The following is a 22,085-nucleotide window of genomic DNA, read 5'->3' as shown; positions in this document are numbered from 1 at the left end:
GGATGAGAGGGTAGAGATGTTCGGGTGGACCGAAGGATGACAAGGCTCGGGAAAGCAGAGGGAGAGGAGGATGTGAATGCAAACAAACTCAGCCCTGAACCGTGCGTGCTGCAGTAGCTCATTTTCATCGAGGAAGCGGAAAATTGCAGCCAGAAATATAGAATCCAGGTTTCTCTGAAAGATCCGGCGCATCCGACTACGCTCTCTCAGCCTTTCGGCACTTGTATCCGAGGAATAAGCGATGGACAATCGCCTCTGTCGGATCTTCCGAGCGACTCTCTGCCACGATAGTCATCTCGGCTTGAATGCGGCGGACAACAGTCCACGTTGCGTAGTCTTGCAGCCTTGCCTTTCAAAGTCCAAGGACAGAGCTGAGCGTCTTTGCTGTACATATGTCCGGATAAGCAAGGCCGGTAATTATTCAGGATTTTCACTCGGCTCTCTCTTTCCTGTTGGCTTCCTGCTCGCAAACGTGAGCGTGTAAGGGTCCAGTTTGTGGTCAGCATCATAACGCGTTATCATCGTCATTCAAGCTGACATCCATCTCCTGTACTACTCTGCACAGTGACAACTTCCGAAACTTTGTGTCCGTCATCCGGCGGGCCAAGAACAGGCCAATGATAGACCTGCGGGTCGTGGAAAGCAGTGATCACAATCAGCTCTAATCGCTGCTGTGACGTGGTCTGATAATGTGGTCCCTTGGAAGTAAGCGCTTGGACCTCAGTTCTACGCCACAGTACGGCTTGATTCCCATCCGGGCATATCCGCGACCCGCATCTCATGGTTCCAACAAGGAAATCCTATCAAGAAGCAACATCAATCAGAAGATGGGCGGTTCGAGAGCGAGTGATTCATCAATGGCCGCCCGTGTATATATAGGTACAACCGACATTCGGGACAACACATCGCGTCCGAATTAGTTTAGTGGCTATGACGGCGCCTTGTCAAACAAATCTCCGCGTTTAATACGGCGCAGACCCGGGTTCAATTCCCGGATTCGGAGTGACTTCTTTTTGGCTTTTGCCGTTCCACTTTGGATAATGCCTTGGTTTCGCTTCCTTTTGGTTCCTGCGTCCTTGCCGTCACGGAGGTGAAACCTCATCGTTGCTGTGCAAACGGTAAACAAATTTGAACCTTTTTCTCTGCAGCCGACGTTGGACCCTGTGCGTCTTCTTGCGACACTTATATCCAGCTTACAAATGTCCTCAGTCAACGAGAGCTGAGACTGAGAGCCCGTTCTTGGTTGCATTAGAGCTCCTTGATGTTCGGATGAGGATGACCAACATGTTGCTTGCTGAAGGGTCCCTGGTTTCAATTTGTTTGCTGACAGTTGGTGGACTGCTTTCCGTTTCAATGCGGACGTCTCTGTGCACCGCAACGAAGCCGTCTCTGGCTGTTAGCCTGGCCTTCTTTGACCATTATCAGCACCCTACCTCTCCCGCAATCACGGCTCACAAAAAGCAAGCGTGACACCATGGCAAGGTCGTTTTCATAAGAAGCAAAAATAGAAGATCTTTCATATTCTCCGAATCCGGGAATTGAACCCGGGTCTGCGCCGTATTAAACGCGGAGATTTGTTTGACAAGGCGCCGTCATAGCCACTAAACTAATTCGGATCCTATCGGTGCTCGCTAGCTGCTACATAGCCGTTATGTAACATCAGCAATTTCTGTGTAATTTTCGATGATGAATAGGTTGGATATAAAAGCGAACATCTCAGGCATTGGTAAGCATGGCGACATGCCAAGCAAAGGTTGCTATTTTGGTGCTAGTGTACAATGCAGTCGATGAGTCGTATCGTGAAGAGGTCAGCCAAATTGCTGCCAAGCCAAAAAATTGATCTGTTCCTCCTCCTCCAGCAGATGTATTGGGATGCCATTCTCGTCCATTAACAGCGCAAATCCAGGCCCTCCATCTTCGTGGCCCCTGTCTCTCGCTTCATTTCCACCTCTCTCTCCCTGTTGTCCATGCTCTTGCCGCCGAGGATCCTGATCACCCAACAAACCATCAAACAGTCGATGGTAGCACTCGTACCCTGGCGTATTGAAATGCCCATAAGGATTCTGAGCTGAAATCGCCTTCCCGCACAAATAGCAGTAATGCGTCTGACAGCTCTTGCAAGTCATATGATTACAACCATAGCTCTTCTCGATGGCGATTCCACAGGTGGGACAGGGGGTGGTGTAGTCGCTGAGCCACTGTTGGGTTTGTTGCTCTTCTTCGTATTTGCGGACCATAGTCTCTAATGTTTTGCGGCCGAACTTCTGCTCCATGACCCTACGCTCGGGTGAAGAGGTGGGGAGGGAAAGGTACCGTCGAATGAGTTCGGATTGGAACGAGACGGGGCATGAGGTCAGGCCATGCCAGGAACGTGAACACCACGCACAGAAGGCGAAGCCGCAGAAGAGACATTCGCGGAATCGTTCCCAGTGACCGGAGTTCTCATCTGTAGAGAGGCGGACGACGGCGGCTTGACAGCCAGAGCGTGGACAGTAGGAGACGGAAGGATCAGCTTCCATTTTGGCTTTGACTGTGAGCTCTTCGAGGCGTGCCAGGCGGGATGGGCCGAGGATGGAGTGCAGTTCGTCACGGGTCACGAGTCCGACTACTACTGCTGGCTCGCTGTCTGCTCCTGCGTCCCCGTTCTGTGCAGTATTATTGTCTCTGGAGAAAGGCTGTGGCGATCGAGGTTTGGGCTTGCTGGAAGGACTCATAAGAAGATTGCCCTCCTGATCTACCTGATTCTGTTTCTCTCTCTCGCTCCACAGCGTGACGCACTCCGGGTTAGGGCAGCGCTTCGCTTGACGGTGGTATCCATCATCGACCAAGCTCGAGAGATAGCCTGCGAGGCACTCTGAACAGAAGACATGACCACAACCGGTGAGCCGTGTGCAAGCGCGGCCTTTGCGTGTCTCAAGACAGATGGCGCAGTCGAATGAGGAAGCATCAAAAGTAGTGCGGCTGCACAGTCGTGAATGTGAGAGGAGTTGTGCTGCGAGCCGTGGTCGGTCGTCCGGTGTCTCGAGGTGCTCCTCGAAGCGTAGCTTTGCTTCTGTCGTGTCAGATGCTGATAAGTCTGGTGGCTGAAGAAAAGGTGGGACGTCCTCTGGAGAGGGCTGGTCTTCGAGGAGCTGAATCCATAAGCCTTCGGAGATATAGGTCGCCCAAATGTAAAGTACTTCCAGGCCAGCCATCTCATGATACTGTTCGTCGAGCTTTTGCTGGAGCCAGGTGAGAGAGGAGTGTTTGCGCTGTATGTTCGTGGGAAGCCATGGCGCTGTGAGTATTTCGACGATAGGTGGTTGCTCAGATGGGTAAGTAGAAGGCAGGCGGACCTTCAAAGTAATGGGTGCTAGATGAGAGAGGGCTGGAAGTTGCTTTGTCGTTCGTGGCCGAGAGCGTTGTGCTGGCGGGTTGGATGAGAGTCCGTTGCCGGTTGAAGGGCCTGCAGGAGACTCAGACCGCAGGCTGATCCGTCCGACAGCATCGACTGCCTCTTCTATTGACGCAGTAGATGCATGATATGAAAGCGACGTTGTTCGACCCACTTCAGAGTTCTTCGCTGAAGCGCTTCCGCCTGGCTGAAAGACGTTTGCACCTGCATTGAGGTGACCATCTTTGCGAGCTCGATTCCTGCCATTACGCTGCTTGCCCTTCGCTGCCGGCGGTGCTGTTGTCAAGTCCCTTGCTACAGGTGCTAGTTGTTTCGGCGGTGTTGTGAAACTATTGATTTCGTTGCGTGCGGGAGGAAACGCTCCCGTGGTTTGATGTGTGTCGTATGCGTACGTGTCTACGAGGATTCGAGTGGGTCGTGGCAATGTGATCGGAAGGTATAGCTCTAGGACGGGTTCCGGGTCTCTCTGTATCAACTTAACTCTTGGCTCAGCCGGCCTTGAGCCTTCGCCCGCATCCTCATCGCTGCCTTCAGGAAAAGCAAAGATGGACTCCAAAGCGACGATCTCGTCCTCCTGCCGTTGGCGGCATTCCTCGAGCACGTCATTCATCTTGCTCTGCTATAAGTGTGCTGGTGCACTCGTGTGAAGGCAGACCTGCTGCATTTGCTTTCGAGAGACGTAGTGCTACAAATGATGAGGCTGAGAAGAAGTTGAGCATGATGAGCGGAAGGAAGGTTGTGTCGCCACCTCGAGTTTGCGGAATAGCTCAGCTCAAAATGCAGTTTGATTGCCGAAACGCTTCCGCAAGCTGAATAATAAGGTTGTGGCAGCAGAACACAGTCCTGTCCAAGCCGCAAGGTGGAGGTGATTTTAGAAAATTTGGCCGTGTGACTTCTCAAAAGAAGGGTCCAACTTTCTTCTTCGCGACCAGAAGAAACGCTCATCATCTCTTTACTATCCTCCATCCTTCCACTTCGTTCACCGCAGCAATCTAGGCCACAATGGTGCGCTTCAAGACCCGATGGCTACTTCTAGCGATCGATGACAAGCCACTGGCCACCACCTCACCCTTTGCATCCACTCTCGACGAGTCATCTCAGGCATCCGCCTCCGCAAAGACCCTTTCCGCAGCACAACAAACTCGCGCAGAAGCCAATGCAGCATCCGCACTCACACCTCAACTCATCACACGATTACTCCGTGCATCATTACTGTACAACTTTGGAGACGTAGCTGCGGGCGCGTTCGGTGGTGTACTTACTTGCAAGTACTACAGCACGCACACCGGCACTGCTATTTTACGATGCTCGCGTGATGCAGCAAGACTGGTTTGGGCTAGTGCGACATTGATTTCGAGTCCTGTGGAGATGGTGGTAGGAGAAGGTGCAGGCAGCTCAGGGAGCTTGAAGCTACCATCTTTGAGGATCAGGGTCATTCACTGTGGAGGTACAATCAAGAAGGTACAAAACAAGGCAATTGAGCTAGATAGGAAGTTGATTACGCGATTGAGGGCTAAGCAGAGGAAACTTGCTGCGACGGATACGAATCCAAAAGGGTCCAAGGCTTCAATAGCTCCGATTGTCGAGAAAGAGATCGCTGCGGTCCCCGTGGTCTCACTTGCAGCGATAGACGACGAGGAGGATTTGGGAGAGGCGCTTGGCGCTGACAGCACTATTGCAGCTGACGTACCCATGCCAGTACCAGACGCAGAAGCAAAAGGAGCAAAAGCATCAAGAAAGGCGGTAACAAACTCAGATCTGGATCCAGAGACGCAAGCGCTACTCGCACAATCGCGGAAACAGATCAACTCGATTACTATCTGAAAAGCATCGGTTCACCCTCCTTACATTCTCTTCCTTACTTGTCATGCAATATACCCGGCAGCATCTGCCAGAATCCATTCTATTGTTACACTGCGCTCCAGCCTGGCTATGTAATATCGAAGTGGACGCACCAAAAAGAAACCAGCAGAAGGTCTTAAAATGATGAAGTCGGCTTCAGGCGTATCAAATATAAAATGATAAAAAAATCATATTCTCCGAATCCGGGAATTGAACCCGGGTCTGCGCCGTATTGAACGCGGAGATTTGTTTGACAAGGCGCCGTCATAGCCACTAAACTAATTCGGATCACTTTATATCAATTTCTATTTGTAATTGCACATAAATTCAACTATTTGCCTTTATGAGGCTTAGAACCAACTTGCTAACCAGCTGAGACTCAGGATTCAACTCAGCTCATGTGTCTACGTTACGTAACAAAGAACAGCATTTGTGTTTCTAGCATTAATTTCAATATGTGTGTGATACAAGAAGTGATTTCTGCGAATGAGTGGTGAGCATTTCTACTCAGCATCGGTGAAGAAGCTAGCCAATCGTCGACCAGCCATCTGCAAGAAGCTCTGTCTCTCCCTCGCGTTGGCGACAAGACTAGGTGGCAGTGACAGATACCCAATCTTGTCTTCAACCACAGGCATCAACGACTCGGCCAAGCCTTGCATCAAGTTGTTGCGGTCAAAGTGCGATCCTGGAGCTGGAGAAGCTCTGGCGCCCACAGCGAGCTGGTTGCGATCCGTGCTGAGGGTGCGGAAGAACTCAACATGCCTGATTAGCAGCACCAAGATCAATTCAACAGCGTCGAGCTTGGACGTGGAAGAGGCGCGAAGCGTCGATTTGCGAATGCGCAGCTGACGAAGAGCGACAGAGCGGCGTTGAGCCGGAGAAAGTTCGCCAGCGGAGAGCTCGCCGAGTGCATCGCGTGCGATCTCGTCAAGTTCGTCCTGACGGACGGGGTCGACGTTTTCGAGAAGCGTGTCGATGTTCTCGAGACCTTGGAGCTCCCTGGAAGCGGAGTCGGCGTACTCGTCAAGTGCAGCGACGAGACTGCCGATGCTAGGGACGCTTGAGAACGCTGCATTGGCGCGCTGCGAACGAAGGAAGCCGACGCGGGAAGAATCGCCGTCCTCGTCAGTTCCACCATAGGGTGTGCGTGATCGTTCTCGGTTGGCTGTCAACGAGGGGATGAGGGCGGGCCGGATACGAGCGTTGCTGCCACGTGCATCGCTGGCCGCTTCAAGGTAGGAGAGAAGCGTCATTTGGAGTCTGACGACCATCGCGCAGACTTTGGCGCTGAAGGCGTTCTCCTCCTCAACTCCGACACTGCCACCATTGGGTGCCTCGCTCGACGCGCGAAGGGCACGCAGACAAGTTGTGGGCATGCGAGCTTCTTCGCGCTCAGCTTCATTGTAAGGTACCACACGCGATCGCCAAGAAGCACTGTGCAGATAGACAGCAGCAAAGGCGAGGATAGCAGAATGGAACGGTGCCAACGGGCTGGGCGCCTGCTGCGCGTCGTCATCGAGCGAAGGCATGATCAGCACGAAGATGGCTACCGCCAAGTGAGCCTGTCCGAGCTGAGCGAACGAGCAGAACTCCTGCAGCGGAGCGCGAAGCACTGTCAGCAAAGCGTCCCGGTGAGCAGTCAACAACGCCAGCGCATGACGAGGAGCAGCTGAGGCTGAAGTTGGAGCCAACGCCTTGGAGATGCCGAAAGCGCCCTGACTTGAGCCACCGCCGAAGGCCGATGTGGCCGATGTGCTGGCTAGGATGCTGGTCGTAAGCTGCAAAACTGGAGTCAATAATGCATTGTAGCGCTCTGTAGCAGCGGGCAAGAAGCTGTCCAAGTCAACAAACTCCTGGTCCTGGTCCGGTCGTGCGGCAAGATAGTCGGACTGAGCGAGCACGTCAAAGACCTTGGCATTGAGGAGTCGCTCAGCGCCGTCACGGGTTTGTGCCATCCGGTTGAAAAAGGCCAAGCGTGCTTCATACACGTAGATGGCGTTGAGACTAGCAGGGTCCGGTCGAAGGGTTTCTTGCAGTGCCAAGTCGGAGTCTCGGAGGGCGGTGACGAAGCTCTTGATATAGCCCTTGCGGTCGAGCAGGTCGAGGCATCTCGAGCCTCCACGACGGGAAGAAGCACTGGACGAGGAGGGCGCATCGAGAGCGCAGAGTTTGTCAAGCAGTGTGAAGGCGATCGTCTTGGACAAGTCGCTGGCATCGAGTGCGTCGCGGCCAAGCACGTCCATAAGGCGTTCAGCGTGTGACAACAGCAACGTGCGTGTTCGTGCTTCCAAGCTGCTCGTCTGGGCACGACCGCCAAAGATGTTTGTCGTAGTGGTCGAGACGCCACCGACAGACATCGTCTCTTCCAGATCGGTCGCGATGATCGATGCACCGTCGTTTACACCTGCTTCTCCACTAGCGTCGGGACCGTGGCCGGACTTCACCAGCTGGAGAAGGTTGATCAGTGCCGAGTAGAGGTTGCCGCGAGCCAAAGTCGTTGTCTCGAGTCGAAGCACTGAGTCAATGAGGGCACGCAATGTGGTCAAGAGACGATCGACCGGAAGAGCATCTACACTCTCGAGGTCGAGTGCGCCTGTAGTCAGTTCCGTACGGTGCTGTCGCAGGGAAGTGAGCAGCGAGAGCACTGCTCCAGCGACAAGATCTGCCGAGGGCACATCGAGACCACCAACATCAGTCGAAGGTGCCGAGATGCGTGGAAGCAGCTCGGACAGACAGTCAAACATGAGACTCGATCGAACCTCAGTGCGAAGCAAGCCTGCAGCGCGGGCCAACACCATGTCGATGGTGTGGCGCCACGCTTGCAGTACACGTCTGCGAGAGAATGCGACAGCCTTCTTGGCGTTCTGAGCCGAAGCCCACTGAAGCACAAAAGCGGCTTGCTCGAGGAAGGGGTTGGCTTGACCTGCATCGCGAAGGCTGCCCTTCTGCTGAAGGAGTGTCTTCTCGCGCACAAGAATCGCTAGGACAGCACCGAGGTCGTAAAGGCGAGGTCCGACAACAGCGTCGGGGCGCTTGGCAAGCTCGAGCTGCTCGGCAGTGATAACGCTGATGTTTTGGCCCAAAGCTTCGCGATCATCGTACCATTCAAAGTCTAGACTCTGGAGGATCTCGAGGAAGCGGACACCACCAAAGGTGCGGACCTCGGCACCACCAGCACCTAAGCGGAAATCGCGCTCAGTGCCGAGCAAGAGGTCATCCTCATCGACGCTATCGTCAGCGTCAAGGCCACTGCCACCGCCAACGGTGGAGTTGAAACCGAAGAGGGCAGCCACAACACGAGCAGCCCGAGATTGCATGCCTGCGTTGAGGAGCGAGTGCAGCTCGAGAGCGGCGAGCTCGAGCAACGAGGCACGCATGCGGAGGGAAGCGGTGACACGATCGACTGTTGTCTCGATGGCTTGTCCATCTGCAAACTGCACCAGACCCAAAGCAGCCGAGCTGGCAGTCAAAGTTGCACGCTCAGCAGGCACCAACGACAGACTGCGCAGCTGCTGAACGACGAAGTCCTCCTTGGTTCGCAGGTACCGCAAGGTCGCGGCGTTAGTGAAAGGATGTGTGCAGAGGCGAAGAATGAGTGCACAGCACTTCTCCGCGAAGCCTGGCGATCGCTCGGCCAAGCTCAAGAAGGATGCACCTTCGCCGTCAGACTCGGGTCGCAAGAGTGCGAGAATGGCGTGAATCGCGCTGGGTGGAGCAGTTTGCGCATCGGGATCGATGATGACTTGCTCCTCGGGCCGCACTGCGCGTAAGTCGTATCCGAGCAAGAGGTGGACAACATTTGGTGCGGGTTGGTTGAGCTCCGTTCCGGCAAGCAAGAGGTTGACAATGGCAATCTGGATTGCCTCGACTGCGTCACCTGATGTCAAAGCCCCTGCGCTGTCCAACTTGCCGTTAGATGCGTGCAGATCAGCATCCTCATCGTCCTCCACATCAGCTCCCCCTGCAAGAGCGTTGAGGGTCTCGAGAATCTTTGCGCTACCTGCATCGCCAGATGACTCTGCCTCGAGTCGACCAACATAGCCAGCTTTCACACGACCTGCCTCGTCGCTCATCTCGAGCAAGCCGACAAGACGGTTCATCTTCCGTCGGTAGCCCATCTCGCCGAAGCGGTCAACAGCGCTGAACGCAGCAGTACGGGCGATGAGGCCGAGCAGACGAACAGAAAGCAACGCAACGTCATCACGCACACAGTTGATAAGCAGAGCGATCTGAACGACGGACTCGTGTGCGTGGAGAAGCTGAATATCGAAGCTGCTGTAGGTGGCGGAGTTTCCGATGCGCGCCGAGACGTCGAAGGGCAATTGAACGCCGTTGAGGTTGGCGTCGACAAGTGTGGGGATAAGCACTTGCACAAACAGGTCCTGGTAGCGGAGCACGCGGTCTAGGATGCTGAGGACGTGTCGGACCGAGCTGCCATAGAAGAATGTGCTGGCGCGGTTCTGGTTAATCGCCTCGAAGGCAGCGAGACCAGAGCCAGGGACGAGGATCCCGAGCATCTCACCGACCATCTTGGAGCCAGTAAGAATACGACGCATCAGGAAGAACCCAGGATGGGAGGCAAGCTGTGTGAGCAAAGCTGGATCAGAGACAGCGTCGGTGCCTTCGCTGCTGCGAAGGAGGGCGGCCAAGTCGTAGGATCGCAACGAGCGTTCGACGAAATCGAGACACGATGCAACAACGCGCCACTGCTCAGCAGGCTCGACGTAGTCACGAGTTCGAGCTTTGAGGAAGACGTGGTCGATGACAAAGTCGACGTAAGGCTCGACGGATCGGAACTGTCTGCGTTGGCTTGCGTGAGGTTGTTGGTAGCTTGGTTGACCATGTGATTGGATCTGTTGTTGCGACTGCTGGTCATATGCGACGATGGTGCTGAAGGGATTGGCGCCGGTTGCCGAAGTTGATGCGGTGTCAACAAGCGCGTTGGAGCCTGCTGCGAGGAAGCTCGTCGGCAACTGCACGAGAGCCTTCAAGAAGTTGACAAAGCTGGTGGAGCCGGGGAAGGTGCGCAGTGGCACTTCAAAGTTTTCGAGCTCATACAGTACGCCCTTCGAAGCCAGCGGCTTGAAAGATGGACCGAATGCGCTCGATGGTGTTGGCTGACCATTGGGTCGGGACTTGGCGGCAGCATCGTCAGAAGGAAGCAGGCCGCACTCATCGAAACGATCCCAGAGCTGTGTCGCTATCGTCGAAAATCGAGCTCGGGCGGCAGGGTTGCTGGTTGAATGATGAAGGAAGGCTGAAAGCGCGTAGAGGATGCTGGCCTTCAGCTCGACAGGCACAGGGCAGGTGAGCAACGAGAAGAGCTTGTCGAGGGCATTGTAGGTCGGGTTCTGCAGCAGTGCGTCGCGAGCTGGATGCGAAAAGTAGATGACATTGCGGAAGAGACGGACGAAGCCGATGAGCAAAGTTTCCTCGTTCTTCGGCATGGCGAGTGTCTGGTAGCTTGAAGGGTGGAACGACGACGAGTTAACCGCTTGGTGGAAGGTGTCGATGTAATATGTGATCCACTCAAAGAAACGACTCCACGAAACAAGACGGCCTTCACCAGCGACACCGTTCTGGCCACTTTCCTGATCGAGCAGCGCATAAGCTTGGCTGGCACTCGATGGGCCTGACGACATTGCAGCAAGCATGTTCAGCAAAGCACGTTGGTGACCTGGCTCGCGTACGTCAATGGCCCATGCCAGGAAGCGCGTGGTGCGGTTGTCGGGTCCGACCCAGAAAGGCAGACCTGCTTCAGGTCGACCACGGCAGAGAAGGGCGATAAGATCAAAGAGAGCTTCGATGTCGTACCTGCGCTCTGGTGGCGCTGATCCACCTCTTGTGCTGACACCCCTCGAAAGAGCGAAAGCAGCGTCCTCTTCTGAGCGCTGAATGCGTCGAAGCATGGGTAGCATGATCGATGTGGTGCCGACGGCAAGGTTGTGAATTTGCTGAACGACGTACTCGCGGAATTCGGCATCAACTTCATCATCCCAAGCAACGGTGTCGGCAACATCACCAGCAGCTGCGTCTGCCTCGGCAGCAACAGCACCTTCTTCTTCACCAAAAAGTGCATCGATCGTCTTTTGACGGAAGGCAAGAATCCTGACGACGAGGAAGATGAAAGCACCACCGGTGGGGGCATCTGCACTTGCCGACTTGGAGTCTTTGGAGAGCGACGAGCCAGTGATAGATTGCAGCACTAGATCCTGAATTTGCTCTTCGGAGATGGATAGCTGGTTGCGGAAGGTTGGGTTGCGCGAGAAAGCCTCAACCAGGAAGATCGACCATTGAAGGGCGACAGCGCTGTTGAGCTCGCCTAGTGCCCATTTTTTGCGTGTGATCTCGGCATGTGTAGATGCGATGAAGGACTCGTCATCGAGCAAGTTCTCTACGGTCTTGCGAAGGGTGCCTCGGCTGGTTCGATCCGCCATAGCAGCACGAGCATCTGGGGTTGCGTCGATGGCACCAAGAAGTGCAGTCAGAATGTAGATGGTCATCTCATCGTAAGTCTCTGCAGACACAGCGGCGAGCCATCGAAGGATAGCCGAGATGTTGGACGGTGTCAAGAGGGACGAGATGGAAAGCAAGTAGAGCACGTGACCGAGCTCGCGTCGCTCTTCTCGCAGCCAGCCAAGACGGTCGAGCTGAATCTCGTCGCTGAGTCTGGCGTTGATAGCTGTGGATGAGGATGCGGGTTGTGAGGCGGACTGGCTGGTGCCGAGACCGAGGAAGTTGGAGGTCTGTGTCTGGATGCCTTGGTTGGCGGTATTGGAGTTGGGCGATTCGAGCGATGTTTTGACACGTGCAGCGGACTGCTTGGCGTTGTCGATCTCGACCAGGATTCGTTCGGCGAGGGTGACTTTGCGTATCGAGGTAGATGCAGTACCGGAGGTGACCGAAGTTTCTATGGACACGAGCGACTCAACGAGCTGCTCCATCTTCATGCCCATGCGTTGTGCCTCGACGTCCTCCTCGAAGGGCATGGTGAGTGCGTTGCGGAGAAGCTCTTTGAGGCATGCAAGCAAGGCCAGTCGCTCACGGTGATAAAGGATGCATGAGACCTCGACGGCGGGACGACCCCATTTTGCGCGCCCTGCGAGGCCCTGCTGAAGCAAGGAAGCGGCATAGTGTTCTGAGACACCGAGTTCGCGAGCTAGCAGGAGCGACTGTTGTGCAAAGTCAGGATTGAGGTTCTGTGTGTTGCCGTTGATGGTGATTTTGCCTGTAAGATGAGATCAGTGAAAGTGGTAGAGGTCAGCATGCGTTCTAAGGCGGACATAATCTGCAAGCAGTACGGCGGGCTGAAGCTGGGTGGTGGAGTACATACCAGACTCGATCTCTTTGCGCTCGACGTCAGATGGAGGACGGACTTTGCCGAGGTCCGCTAAGTCGGAACGATTCCTGTCGATGGTCACAAACCAGTCATTGGAGCGTGAGAGATGGACAGGGTTGGATGCGGCCTCGTTGACAATGCGATGCAGACGCTCGAAGCGTGCGGGTTCGAAGACGGCAAAACCGCCTGCGCCGTTCGAAGTGGAGGTAGCTGGAAGAGCCGGCATGGTGTCAATCTCGTTTCAAGGTTGAATATCCTCGAGATCCAAAGCTCTGTGAAGAACAAAGCAGTGGTCTATGGACCTCGCAGACTCCTTCCGGGCTTGTTAAGGGTGGGATCGGACAAGGTCTGTGCTCAGATGAGCATCCCAACCAGAGACAGTGCAGCCAGCTGGGTTTGACGAGCGTATGTGATCGGGCCGTTGAATGATGGTGATGTTTACTCTACAGCTGTCGTTGGATGTGAATGGTGGATGACGGTCGACGAAGCCGAGAGAAGATGAGATGGTGACAGAATGGCAGAACAACATCGAGAAGAAGTTGTTTCTCTCCGCGTTGCGAAAAAGTTGCAACTGCAGAACCTCACAAAGCACGGACACTTCCGCGAACAAGTTGGCTTGTGATCGATCATCACCTCCGATCGGCTTGCTTTGTCCCGATCTCAGTGCCTTTTCTTTCGCGAATTTTATGGCCTCTTTTTTGTCGGTTTTTTTGACCAAATAGGGGGTATCAAATTTCGAGTGTTTTTAGAAACACGTGTTTCTCGATTTTGACGACTTTTTCCCGTTTTTGAACACCCCATTTTGGAGCATCCAAAAAACACATTTGCAACAAAGGTGACATTTGGTTCGATTTAACGCGTATGTTATCAAATTCATTGTCAGTAATGAAGGAGGGAAGCAAGCGGATGCACATCCGTGCATCCGCACTTCATTTTGGGGAGTGACGAAAAAGTGAGTCCATTTTACCGGGTCCGGAGGCGTGTTTTTTCAATTTTGGGTGAGCTTACGTAAGGATCTTGTGCGAAATAAAAACAGGTCAAAATCGAGAAACACGTGTTTCTAAAAACACTCGAAATTTGATTACCCCAATTTTTAATTTTTTTTGACAGCTCCTTAGACCTCTCCCCTTTCCAACTCCACGTGGCTTTCACCGGTCGACTAGCGCCATTCTCTCTGTGCAACAAGGTTGCCTCCATCAGAGGCAACAGCGGAGATATCTTTGATCCATCCGACGGAAGGTAACTTATCTCTTGTGGATCATGCGAGCTGCATGCAAGCCCAAAGATGCAGTGTAGCAAAGCTACCTGCGTCATGCTTCTTTCATGAGGAGGCTCTCTGTGGTGGCTTGGCAGAATTCCACAACTTTTGCTTGCTTGATTGCTCAGAAAGCAATCTGAACTCCGAAGCTGTGCTAATCGACGCCGGCTACTGATTTTTGTCCGTCGGAATTGCCGTGACTGTGTCGAGAGGGTCGATCGGGGCTGATGCTTCATTTGGTAGTACTCGATCAGGCGTTTGTTGTCAGGCCTCACGCCCACTTTGAGTGGCGTCAAACCCACCAGCCGAAGAGGGCGTTAATTGGCCGACGAGTGACCTCGTCCAGGGCAGGGTGGGAGACAACGACTTGATTAACTCAAGGTACGACTCCAAAGAGTGTCCCAGGGAGCCACTGCTGTGAACTCCTCACCCCGTAAAAAGAAAGGGTGGTCGAATTTGTCGACCTTTGGCCGATCCGGTCGGCCGGGAGATCAGGTTGAACTGATCCCGCACAGGCGGATCGTAGAGATCGTCGTCGTCTCAGTCTTTCAGATGAAGTTGAGAGGGAGGTTACTGGGTTTTTTTTTTTTTTTTTTTTTTTTTTGCTGCGAGCTAGTGAAACCGTGGGTTTTGAAGGGTGGGTTTATGTGTGCGTCGTTGCCAGGGGAAGGAGGAAAGGAGGCAGGGATGAGCAACAGCTTCACGCAAACATATAAAGCTGCGAGCACCCTGCCAATCACCCCTGTTCTCCTCGTTCCTTGTTCTTCATTCTCACTCGCTTCTTCTTCTCTCTTCTCTCTTCCTCATACCGGCGACTTGCTGTGCAAGTTGACTGCTTTACAGACGGTAGATCTGATTCATTTCTTTCTCACACTAAACCATTCTTGTATCTCTCACATTTCTTCGCTCGTTCGTTCCTTTGATAGGCAACGTTCAGACTTCCTCTTCATCCTCACACTTCTGCTCATCCCTATAAGGTCGAGCTACCTTTTACACATACATTATTCGCTCCGCCGAGTTTCCATTTCTTTTCCAATTCCCCTTTTCTCAACGCGATTCAAATTTCGTCAAGATGGTGTTCTCCAAGTCGACCATCCTCCTCGCCGTCATTGTGGCAACTGTTGGATACTTTGCGCCGGTCGTGAAATCTACTGCTGCCACCATGTATTGGGATTGCTGCAAACCAAGTGGAAGCTGGGGTGAATATGCACATGCCATGCTTAAGCACCTGGGGCAGCTCAGCAGCGGACCCAGGGGCTTTCAATAAGTCCATCATGGTCGAGAGTTGTGTACTGACCTTTACACTTCTGTCCTTTCATATTTTTGGTGCTTCAGGTAACAAGGCTCCAGTGTATAACCCCGTTGCTGTTTGCCAAGCTGACGGCAAAACCATCGTGACCGGTCCTCGTCGCGATGACCCCAACTCGTCGGGCTGCGGTGGCGGCTTCGAGTTCCAATGCAGCTGTCAGCAGCCCTGGACTGACTCGACCAATCCAACGCTTGGTTACGCTTTTGCTGCCATGACTAGCAGTACCGAAAGGGATAACGAATGTGCTTGCTACGCTGCCGAGTTCGTCGGTTCCAAGCCTGGCAAGATCAACACCTTGTTCTACCAAGTCATCAACGACGGTGGTGATGTCACCAGCGATGGTCTGGACATTCTTGTCCCTGGTATGGGTATTGGCGCTATGACTCAGGGCTGCCCTGCTCAGTGGAAGGGCGCCGACATGAGCAAGTGGGGTAAACAGTACGGTGGTCTCGACACCAACGCTGCTGGGTGTGCTAACTTGCCCGAGGGCCTCCGCCACGGTTGTATGTGGAGGATGAACGACTGGGGTAACTCGGTCAACATGAACGGTAGGCCGAAGAGGGTCAAGTGCTCCAAGGCCCACATTGACAGGTCTGGTTGCCAGAGGAAGGACGAGGCTAATTACCCTGCTTTCGCTGGTCGTCACAGCGGCGACGCTGATGCTGCTCCTGAGGGGTACACTCCTAACGCTGCCGTTTGCGGTATCGGCAGCTCGAGCAGGTCGACTGGTCATCCTTTTGTTGCTCATGGCAAGCATCACAAACATTAACCTCGCAAGACGGACGTTGGTTCCAGCGACGCTTAGCGACTCGTCCAAACTTGTCTCTTTGTCACACTACACTTGTGTCACTGAAGCTGTCGCACGCTCGTGCATCTCACCATCAATCGAAAGACCCTCTCTCCCTTTTTCCAAATGCGTGAATGTTGCGTCGTCTGTATGCGACCGTTGTTCGACGGAGTGAAGGCCGTCGAGTGTTGTGTTGCTAGAAACACGTACGACCGCGAAGCCAGGCCTGCAGCTGCATTTGTGTGTCCTGGATGCTGCAGCGATCCCAATCTGCTGAGTCGAGTCTCGACTAATGAGCACAGTGAAGGAATAGAGCGAGTGTCTCCTTTCACCAATGAAGTTTTGCCGCAGTGGTGGGTCTTATTGTTCGAGTCGCGGATCAGGGTCCTGACACACGCCGAGAAAAGAAGAGCGCGCTGCAGCCTCGGAATTTCGAAAGTCCCACCAAGTGTCAGCTGCCTAATCGCTCATCAGCTCGTGTGATTGGAACTCTGACACCTGTCAAACCGCTCATCCGTTCCCGCGCATGGACCGCCGTGTCAGTCCGCTAATCATGCTCAGTCTCAAAACTAATCGTTGTCGTACAATGCCAAACCTTTCTGTGGTGCCCAGCTCTGTGGCAATGGCTGAGGTGCGTAGGAAGCTTATATACGAGCCTGTGAACGAGTATAGCCCCCCTCTCTCCATCACTCAAGCACAACTAGCATCCTCCTCTACAGAAACCACGGTGGCCCTCACCTTCTGCTCGATCACTTGCAACCTTCCTGATCATGTGCATCTACGACGAAATGTCTGCCTTCCAACCTTCCGTCAACACAATGCCTGAGCAGTACGAAGTGCGCTTTTGCAAGGCCGATTCTTCCGTCTCTGCCGAAACTTTTAGCAACAAGGTAAGCAACCGAAACTTCTCGCCACCATTCCAGCCTCAAGAGTCACAGCTCACTTACTGTTTCTACCCTTTCTTCTGACAACAGTCTTCCGTGGACGCTACTTGCAGCCCTCCCACGTACGACTCTGCCGAACCTTTCTCCCTTCCTGTCAACGCTAGCATCAAGAAGAACATCTTCGCTCGCATCTTCTCTCGCAACAAGAAGTCAGCCCACAAGCAGGAGTCCCTCCCAAGCTACCGCGAAACCGAGATCGCCGAAGCATGGGCCAAAGTCGGCATTGACGTCAACGACCGCAAGCAAGGTCCTCGTCCTCACTGCACTCCCGATGAATTGGTTAACGCTATGGACGGACTCTTCGGGTCCACCACTCAGTCAAAGCCTAAACGCCGAGCTGGCGAGGCTGTCGTCGTACACGCATTCCCTGGCTCGCGCACCTTCTAGACCCTTTCTCAACTTTGCTTAGCTCTTGTATACCCACACTACACAGTCATTTCGAATCAAGTCGCTGTTACGCTATTATATGTATTCGTATATCGTATGTCTAAGGCTGGATCTTAGCAATCTCTGCTTTCCCCGTATCTTTCAGCGGCACGACAACTTCCGGCTCTGGCTTATCCGCTTCTTTGCTCCCATTCCAAGCCCATTCTACAAACGCAGTGGCTTTGGCAAACACCACTTCTTTAGCCTGCTTCTCCTCCTCTGAAAGCCATCCATCCGGCATTTGTGTCCAGCCGTGTTTCATGTTTGCTATGTCTTCTACCACCAAGTGCTCTGTACGCTCGTGAGCCTGAACTTTTGCTACCCATGCTTTGGACTGTTCTGCAAGCGTATCTAGTTCGCAGAGTACGAGGAACATCCGCGCTGCTGGGTGGAGGGACTCGAGGGATGCAAGGCCAGGGGAAACGCGTGGGTGCAAAGTTTCATTCCGCTCTGCGTAGGTCGGTGCGAGTGAGTCAGCGACTTGGGTCCAGAATGCTGATGGGAGGCCCATGTGTTGAGGTCGTGAGCGTTCCGAGGGCAGTTGGCGGAGGTCGAAAGATGGGTAGAAGAGGAGGAGCGGGATGGGCGCAGGGTAGTTCTGTGCGAATCTGCTCGGCCATTCGGTTTCGAGCTCGGGTGGCTTGATGTGCAGAGCTAAGTTGAGAGCGAGATTACCGCCTGAACTGAAACCTGAGATTGCTACTTTGCTCGAGTCGAAGTCGAAAGAGGTGTCGTGCGTCTTTGTCAAGGGTGAGGTTGTGGATGAGGCGGAAGGGGCAGGAATCGAGATCTGTTCGATCTTTCCGTGCTGCAGCTCGTCTTTGTGCTGCTTGTTGACAGCTGCTTCTCCCTTTCTAGCAATCTTGGCACGCTCTGACTGTATCCTTGATACAATCGCTTGGCGCAGAGGCTCGTATCCAGGGAAGTCGGTGTCGAGGATTGCGCTCAGAACGTCCTCACCATCCTCAATGGCTGCGGGGAAGCGGTGGAAGGGTCCCATGCGGTAGTCGACGCTGATGACTATGCTATCGAGTTCCCTTGCCATGTATGCACAGAAAGGTGCCTGCTCCAAGCACGAGCCGAGGTAAAAGCCTCCTCCGTGGAAGTCGACCAGAACAGGAGCTCCTTTGGCTGGCGGATTGTCGTACAGGCTCGTGGCGATGAAGATGTGTAGCGGTATGGTGTATTCTGTGGATCGCGAGGGCATGTGGAAGATGAATGGGTGTGGTCCTTCAGGTGATGTCCATTTCAGGGTGGAGAGTGGAACGGCTCGTGGAAGACGCACCAAGGCTGTGCGCCAGAGCACGTCGAAGGGGACTGAGCGAATCTTTTGGTATAATGAAGACATGGTCAACGCTTTCCGGCGACATAGAAAGTGTAGTAGGATGATGGTGGAGATGATGATAGAGAGGGAATGCTTACCGACCTCGTTCAATCCTTGAGGGTCAACGCTGACTACAGGAAGGTCAAAGTTAGGAACAGTTCCCCACGTTTCGTCCAAATCCTTGATCATCGTGCATATGAACGCATCAAGCCTCCACCAGGCGGCCTTACAGGAAAATGTTGAGCATGTCGATCTAACATCTCCAACTCCGGCCAGACGCGTCGCGGTAAGCTGAAGGAAAGCGAAGACCAACACTTCGGTTCTTCATCAACCCTGGTCATCATCAACCATCACTATCACCATCGTCGACGCTATGGCCTCTTGAGGCCCCATTCGATGCAGCAATCAAGTCCATCAGGCCAACATGATCGCTGAGCTGCTGGCCATGCTGGCTGGCCACCCCTCAAGCCTCTTCGCCTCCTCCTCGACAGCAGCTGGCTCATCTTCAGGAGCCTTCAAAGTTAGAGACGACCTCGACTTCCTCCATTCGTCCGAGATCGAGATCCTCGACCATCTCGCCACCTTCTATACCCGCTATACTCGCATTAAAACCTTTTCTGAAAGTCAAATCGAAGCTGCTCGACAGCGTGCAATCCGCTCCGCTCTCCGTGCCAACTCTCTTGCCAGCAGTCATACGACCAACAGCAAGGATGCACAAAAGGAGCTCGAACAGCAGCCGACACTTCACCTCGTTCCTCTGTGCTCCACACTGCTTTCGATCCTAGCAGAATACCATGCACTTGTGCTGCAAACAGAGAGGCTGGTGCTGGATAAGGATGTCGAGCTAGTTGCAGGGACGGGCTTTGTCAGTCTAGCCAACCTAAGGGCACGTTTCGAGATGTGGGATGCACCGCTTACCGCTCTTGATGATCTGGTGACACTGCTACAACGAGGGCCGAACAAGAGAAGGGATGTAGCTTTCGCTAAGGATCTCAGCACGGATGCCGCAATACAAGAAGGAAAGGCAGAAACCGTGACTTCGTTCCCGGTAGACTGGACAGGAGGGTTGCTGATTGATTTGCTTAGTTTGAAAGCGTCAACGGGCGTTGAGCGTGTAGCGAAGCACATGTCCCGTCTACGCAACGCTGTTGAGGATAGCTGGATGCAACATCTCACAGCTTGGGTATGCAGAGGAGAGATTCATCGACCAGGCGGCATTGCAGATCCTCATGCGTCCAAGCGTACATTGATCTGTCGTGATCAGCTTGTGCGCTGGATCGATAGCGCCGACTCCAATTCACATACAGATAATCCTGCGATAGCTCAAGGAGATGGGCTTGCGGACTGGGTCGCTTCCTCATCAGGCAACACTTGGGCTTTCCGACCTGACGCCCTGCCAGCTTCGGTTTCAGAATCAACAGCTGATTCGATCCTCTACGTCGGTCGGGCGCTCTATACTATCCGCTATGCCAACGTCTCTTCCGCACATCTCGATAACGCCCGAACACGTCATTCAAGTCTCTCTGGACCACCATCAGCCACTATGCAGAGCCACGAATCAGCACTGGCCAGTGCCGCTGTGCGACCTAGCCGTCCTTCCGATCTTGACCGTGCAATCCAGTTCTTGCGCAACGATGTATCAGAATGGATCTTCCGCAACATCCTCACCACATCAGTCGTACACACCTCACTTCAATGCCTCGGTGACTACTTTTTGCACCGCAACGGACCCTACATTCTCTCGTTGCTGGAGGAAGTGGAGACAATGCGAAAAAACAAGCTTTATTGCGCGAGGTCAGCAGCAGCGAGTATGATACGTGCTAGCGATCTCGAGCTTTCCCTTCGGCGAGCCACGGTCGGTACTTGGGCGGAAGATGATCCGTCATTGCAGAGATTGCGGTTCGCATTGCCGAAAGGTGGATACAGACCAAGCTTGGTAGGTGCAAGGAATGCCAAGGTGCGAGGTGGTGCGGCTGCATCTGCGAACCCTGACACCACCACATCAATCGGCACGCAAAGCTCCACAGGGGCAGCAAGATTCGACGACTACCTAATCGGAGTTCCAACTCAGTTGCACTATACTGCTGTGTTTCCGCTCGATCTTTTCCTCTCCGCGTCGGACCTGACCGCGTACTCACGCATTTTTTCGTACCTGATCGCGATCAAGAAGGTTCAGTCGCGGGTGCTGAATTGCTGGATTGCACTGAGTAAAAATCAGCGTGGGAGGAGGAAGTTCACTGGTACAGGAGAGGGAGGGGTGGATGCGAAGGAGGAAAAGCAGAGGGCGAGGCTGTTGAGATGCAGTTGGGGTGTGGTGAGGAGTATGAAGTGGTTCTTGGATACGCTGTTGGGACACTTCCAAACGGATATTATTGATGCGCAATTTGGCGGCTTGACTGAGCAGCTGAGGGCTAGTCTGGAACCAGCACAAGGAGGCAATGCGGTGTTGGGAAGGGTGGGAACGAGGATGAGGAAGGACTCGTCGCAGCAGCAACACCGGTCCTCTTCTCCGATGGAGTCGGCTACGCCGAGCGAAGCATACGGTGAAGAAGGACGGCAAAGAAGGGTGAGCGGAAGTACAATCGCTGGTACTTCACGTGCTCCAACTGTCGTTGGTGGTGCCGGTGGACGAGCACCACACCGACGCCTTGCATTCCCCGTCTCAGGTCCAACTCCCGCACCACCAGCTAGCGTCACCGGCGGAGGTCACCGTGCAGGCCGTCGCTTCGTCTCATCCTCCACTCGTCCTCCGTCATCCATCGTTGATGGGGTAGAAACCGTCCGCCCCGACGGCAATATCGCCGATGAAGTGGAGAAAGATACAGTGCTCGACTTTGCATCTCTCCGCGCCTCGCACACTGCCTTCCTCGCTTTCGTTCAAGATGGCCTTCTTCTCTCTTCTCCCGTCGCATCAAGTCTAGTCCGATCAGTGCTAGACATCTGCGATCGCTTCGTTGGTGTTGTTGAACGATGGGGCGGGGATGTCCTCCCACCACTGCTTGGTGAAACCTCGACGCCGGATTCGGCTGCAGAGACGAACAAGCTCGTTCAAGATCGACAGCATATAGTCGATCAAACTACCACAGAACTGGACGGAGAACTGATGCGATTCTTCAAGCTCCTCTCATCCTCTTCTTCCCCAGCATCGGCAGCAGCCACAGGAGCCGGAGACGAAAGCACAACAGGCATCGGATCAATGTCGATCTCTGTTGCTCAGCTCCACTTGTCTGGCGGCGCAAAAGAGACAGGGAGGATGGATGTAAGTGGAAGTCTGGGCTCAGCAAGAAGACATTTGGAGCAACTGCTGTTGAGGTTGGACTACAGCGGATTCTTCGCTGAGCGGGTGCAGAGGGAGAGAGCTGAAGCCAGAGCGAGGTTGGATGAAACGCTCGCCGCATAATTGTTGTATGGAGGGGTATGATTGAATGCAAGTGAATAATAGCTTCACATAGGAGATGGTGT

General features: G+C 53.8%; 7 protein-coding genes and 3 non-coding genes across 10 annotated transcripts; 5 read left to right on the top strand and 5 right to left on the bottom strand.

The window, feature by feature from the left end:
• The first annotated feature begins 910 nt into the window (after nt 1-910).
• tRNA-Asp(GTC) lies at nt 911-1,003 on the top strand. Its single transcript has one exon. It is a non-coding gene; the product is annotated as a tRNA-Asp (tRNA).
• Nucleotides 1,004-1,523: 520 nt separating this feature from the next.
• tRNA-Asp(GTC) lies at nt 1,524-1,616 on the bottom strand. The gene has a single exon. It is a non-coding gene; the product is annotated as a tRNA-Asp (tRNA).
• Nucleotides 1,617-1,808: 192 nt separating this feature from the next.
• UHO2_07429 (uncharacterized protein) lies at nt 1,809-4,004 on the bottom strand (the record flags this gene model as incomplete). The annotated part of the gene is made up of 1 exon (XM_041559037.1): nt 1,809-4,004. One exon carries the CDS (start codon nt 4,002-4,004, stop codon nt 1,809-1,811), a length of 2,196 nt encoding a protein of 731 aa, XP_041414971.1.
• Nucleotides 4,005-4,396: 392 nt separating this feature from the next.
• Nucleotides 4,397-5,218, top strand: UHO2_07428 (uncharacterized protein; the record flags this gene model as incomplete). The annotated part of the gene is made up of 1 exon (XM_041559036.1): nt 4,397-5,218. One exon carries the CDS (start codon nt 4,397-4,399, stop codon nt 5,216-5,218), a length of 822 nt encoding a protein of 273 aa, XP_041414970.1.
• Nucleotides 5,219-5,431: 213 nt separating this feature from the next.
• On the bottom strand, nt 5,432-5,524 carry tRNA-Asp(GTC). The gene has a single exon. It is a non-coding gene; the product is annotated as a tRNA-Asp (tRNA).
• A 215-nt stretch (nt 5,525-5,739) lies between these two features.
• UHO2_07427 (uncharacterized protein) lies at nt 5,740-12,801 on the bottom strand (the record flags this gene model as incomplete). The annotated part of the gene is made up of 2 exons (XM_041559035.1): nt 5,740-12,464; nt 12,570-12,801. The coding sequence occupies 2 exons, from the start codon at nt 12,799-12,801 to the stop codon at nt 5,740-5,742; spliced, it is 6,957 nt and encodes a 2,318-aa protein (XP_041414969.1).
• Nucleotides 12,802-14,905: 2,104 nt separating this feature from the next.
• On the top strand, nt 14,906-15,911 carry UHO2_07426 (uncharacterized protein; the record flags this gene model as incomplete). Its single annotated transcript, XM_041559034.1, has 2 exons — nt 14,906-15,032; nt 15,169-15,911. 2 exons carry the CDS (start codon nt 14,906-14,908, stop codon nt 15,909-15,911), a joined length of 870 nt encoding a protein of 289 aa, XP_041414968.1.
• Nucleotides 15,912-16,699: 788 nt separating this feature from the next.
• Nucleotides 16,700-17,260, top strand: UHO2_07425 (uncharacterized protein; the record flags this gene model as incomplete). The annotated part of the gene is made up of 2 exons (XM_041559033.1): nt 16,700-16,819; nt 16,904-17,260. The coding sequence occupies 2 exons, from the start codon at nt 16,700-16,702 to the stop codon at nt 17,258-17,260; spliced, it is 477 nt and encodes a 158-aa protein (XP_041414967.1).
• Nucleotides 17,261-17,360: 100 nt separating this feature from the next.
• On the bottom strand, nt 17,361-18,647 carry UHO2_07424 (uncharacterized protein; the record flags this gene model as incomplete). The annotated part of the gene is made up of 1 exon (XM_041559032.1): nt 17,361-18,647. The coding sequence occupies one exon, from the start codon at nt 18,645-18,647 to the stop codon at nt 17,361-17,363; it is 1,287 nt and encodes a 428-aa protein (XP_041414966.1).
• A 400-nt stretch (nt 18,648-19,047) lies between these two features.
• UHO2_07423 (uncharacterized protein) lies at nt 19,048-22,023 on the top strand (the record flags this gene model as incomplete). Its single annotated transcript, XM_041559031.1, has 1 exon — nt 19,048-22,023. One exon carries the CDS (start codon nt 19,048-19,050, stop codon nt 22,021-22,023), a length of 2,976 nt encoding a protein of 991 aa, XP_041414965.1.
• Nucleotides 22,024-22,085: the final 62 nt, after the last annotated feature.

This window comes from Ustilago hordei (genome assembly GCF_900519145.1).
Source record: "Ustilago hordei strain Uho2 genome assembly, contig: UHO2_contig_29, whole genome shotgun sequence".
In the NCBI taxonomy this organism is placed as follows: Eukaryota; Fungi; Basidiomycota; class Ustilaginomycetes; order Ustilaginales; family Ustilaginaceae; genus Ustilago; species Ustilago hordei.
The sequence above is the reverse complement of the archived record's forward strand: the minus strand, read 5'-3'. Positions and strand labels throughout refer to the sequence as shown.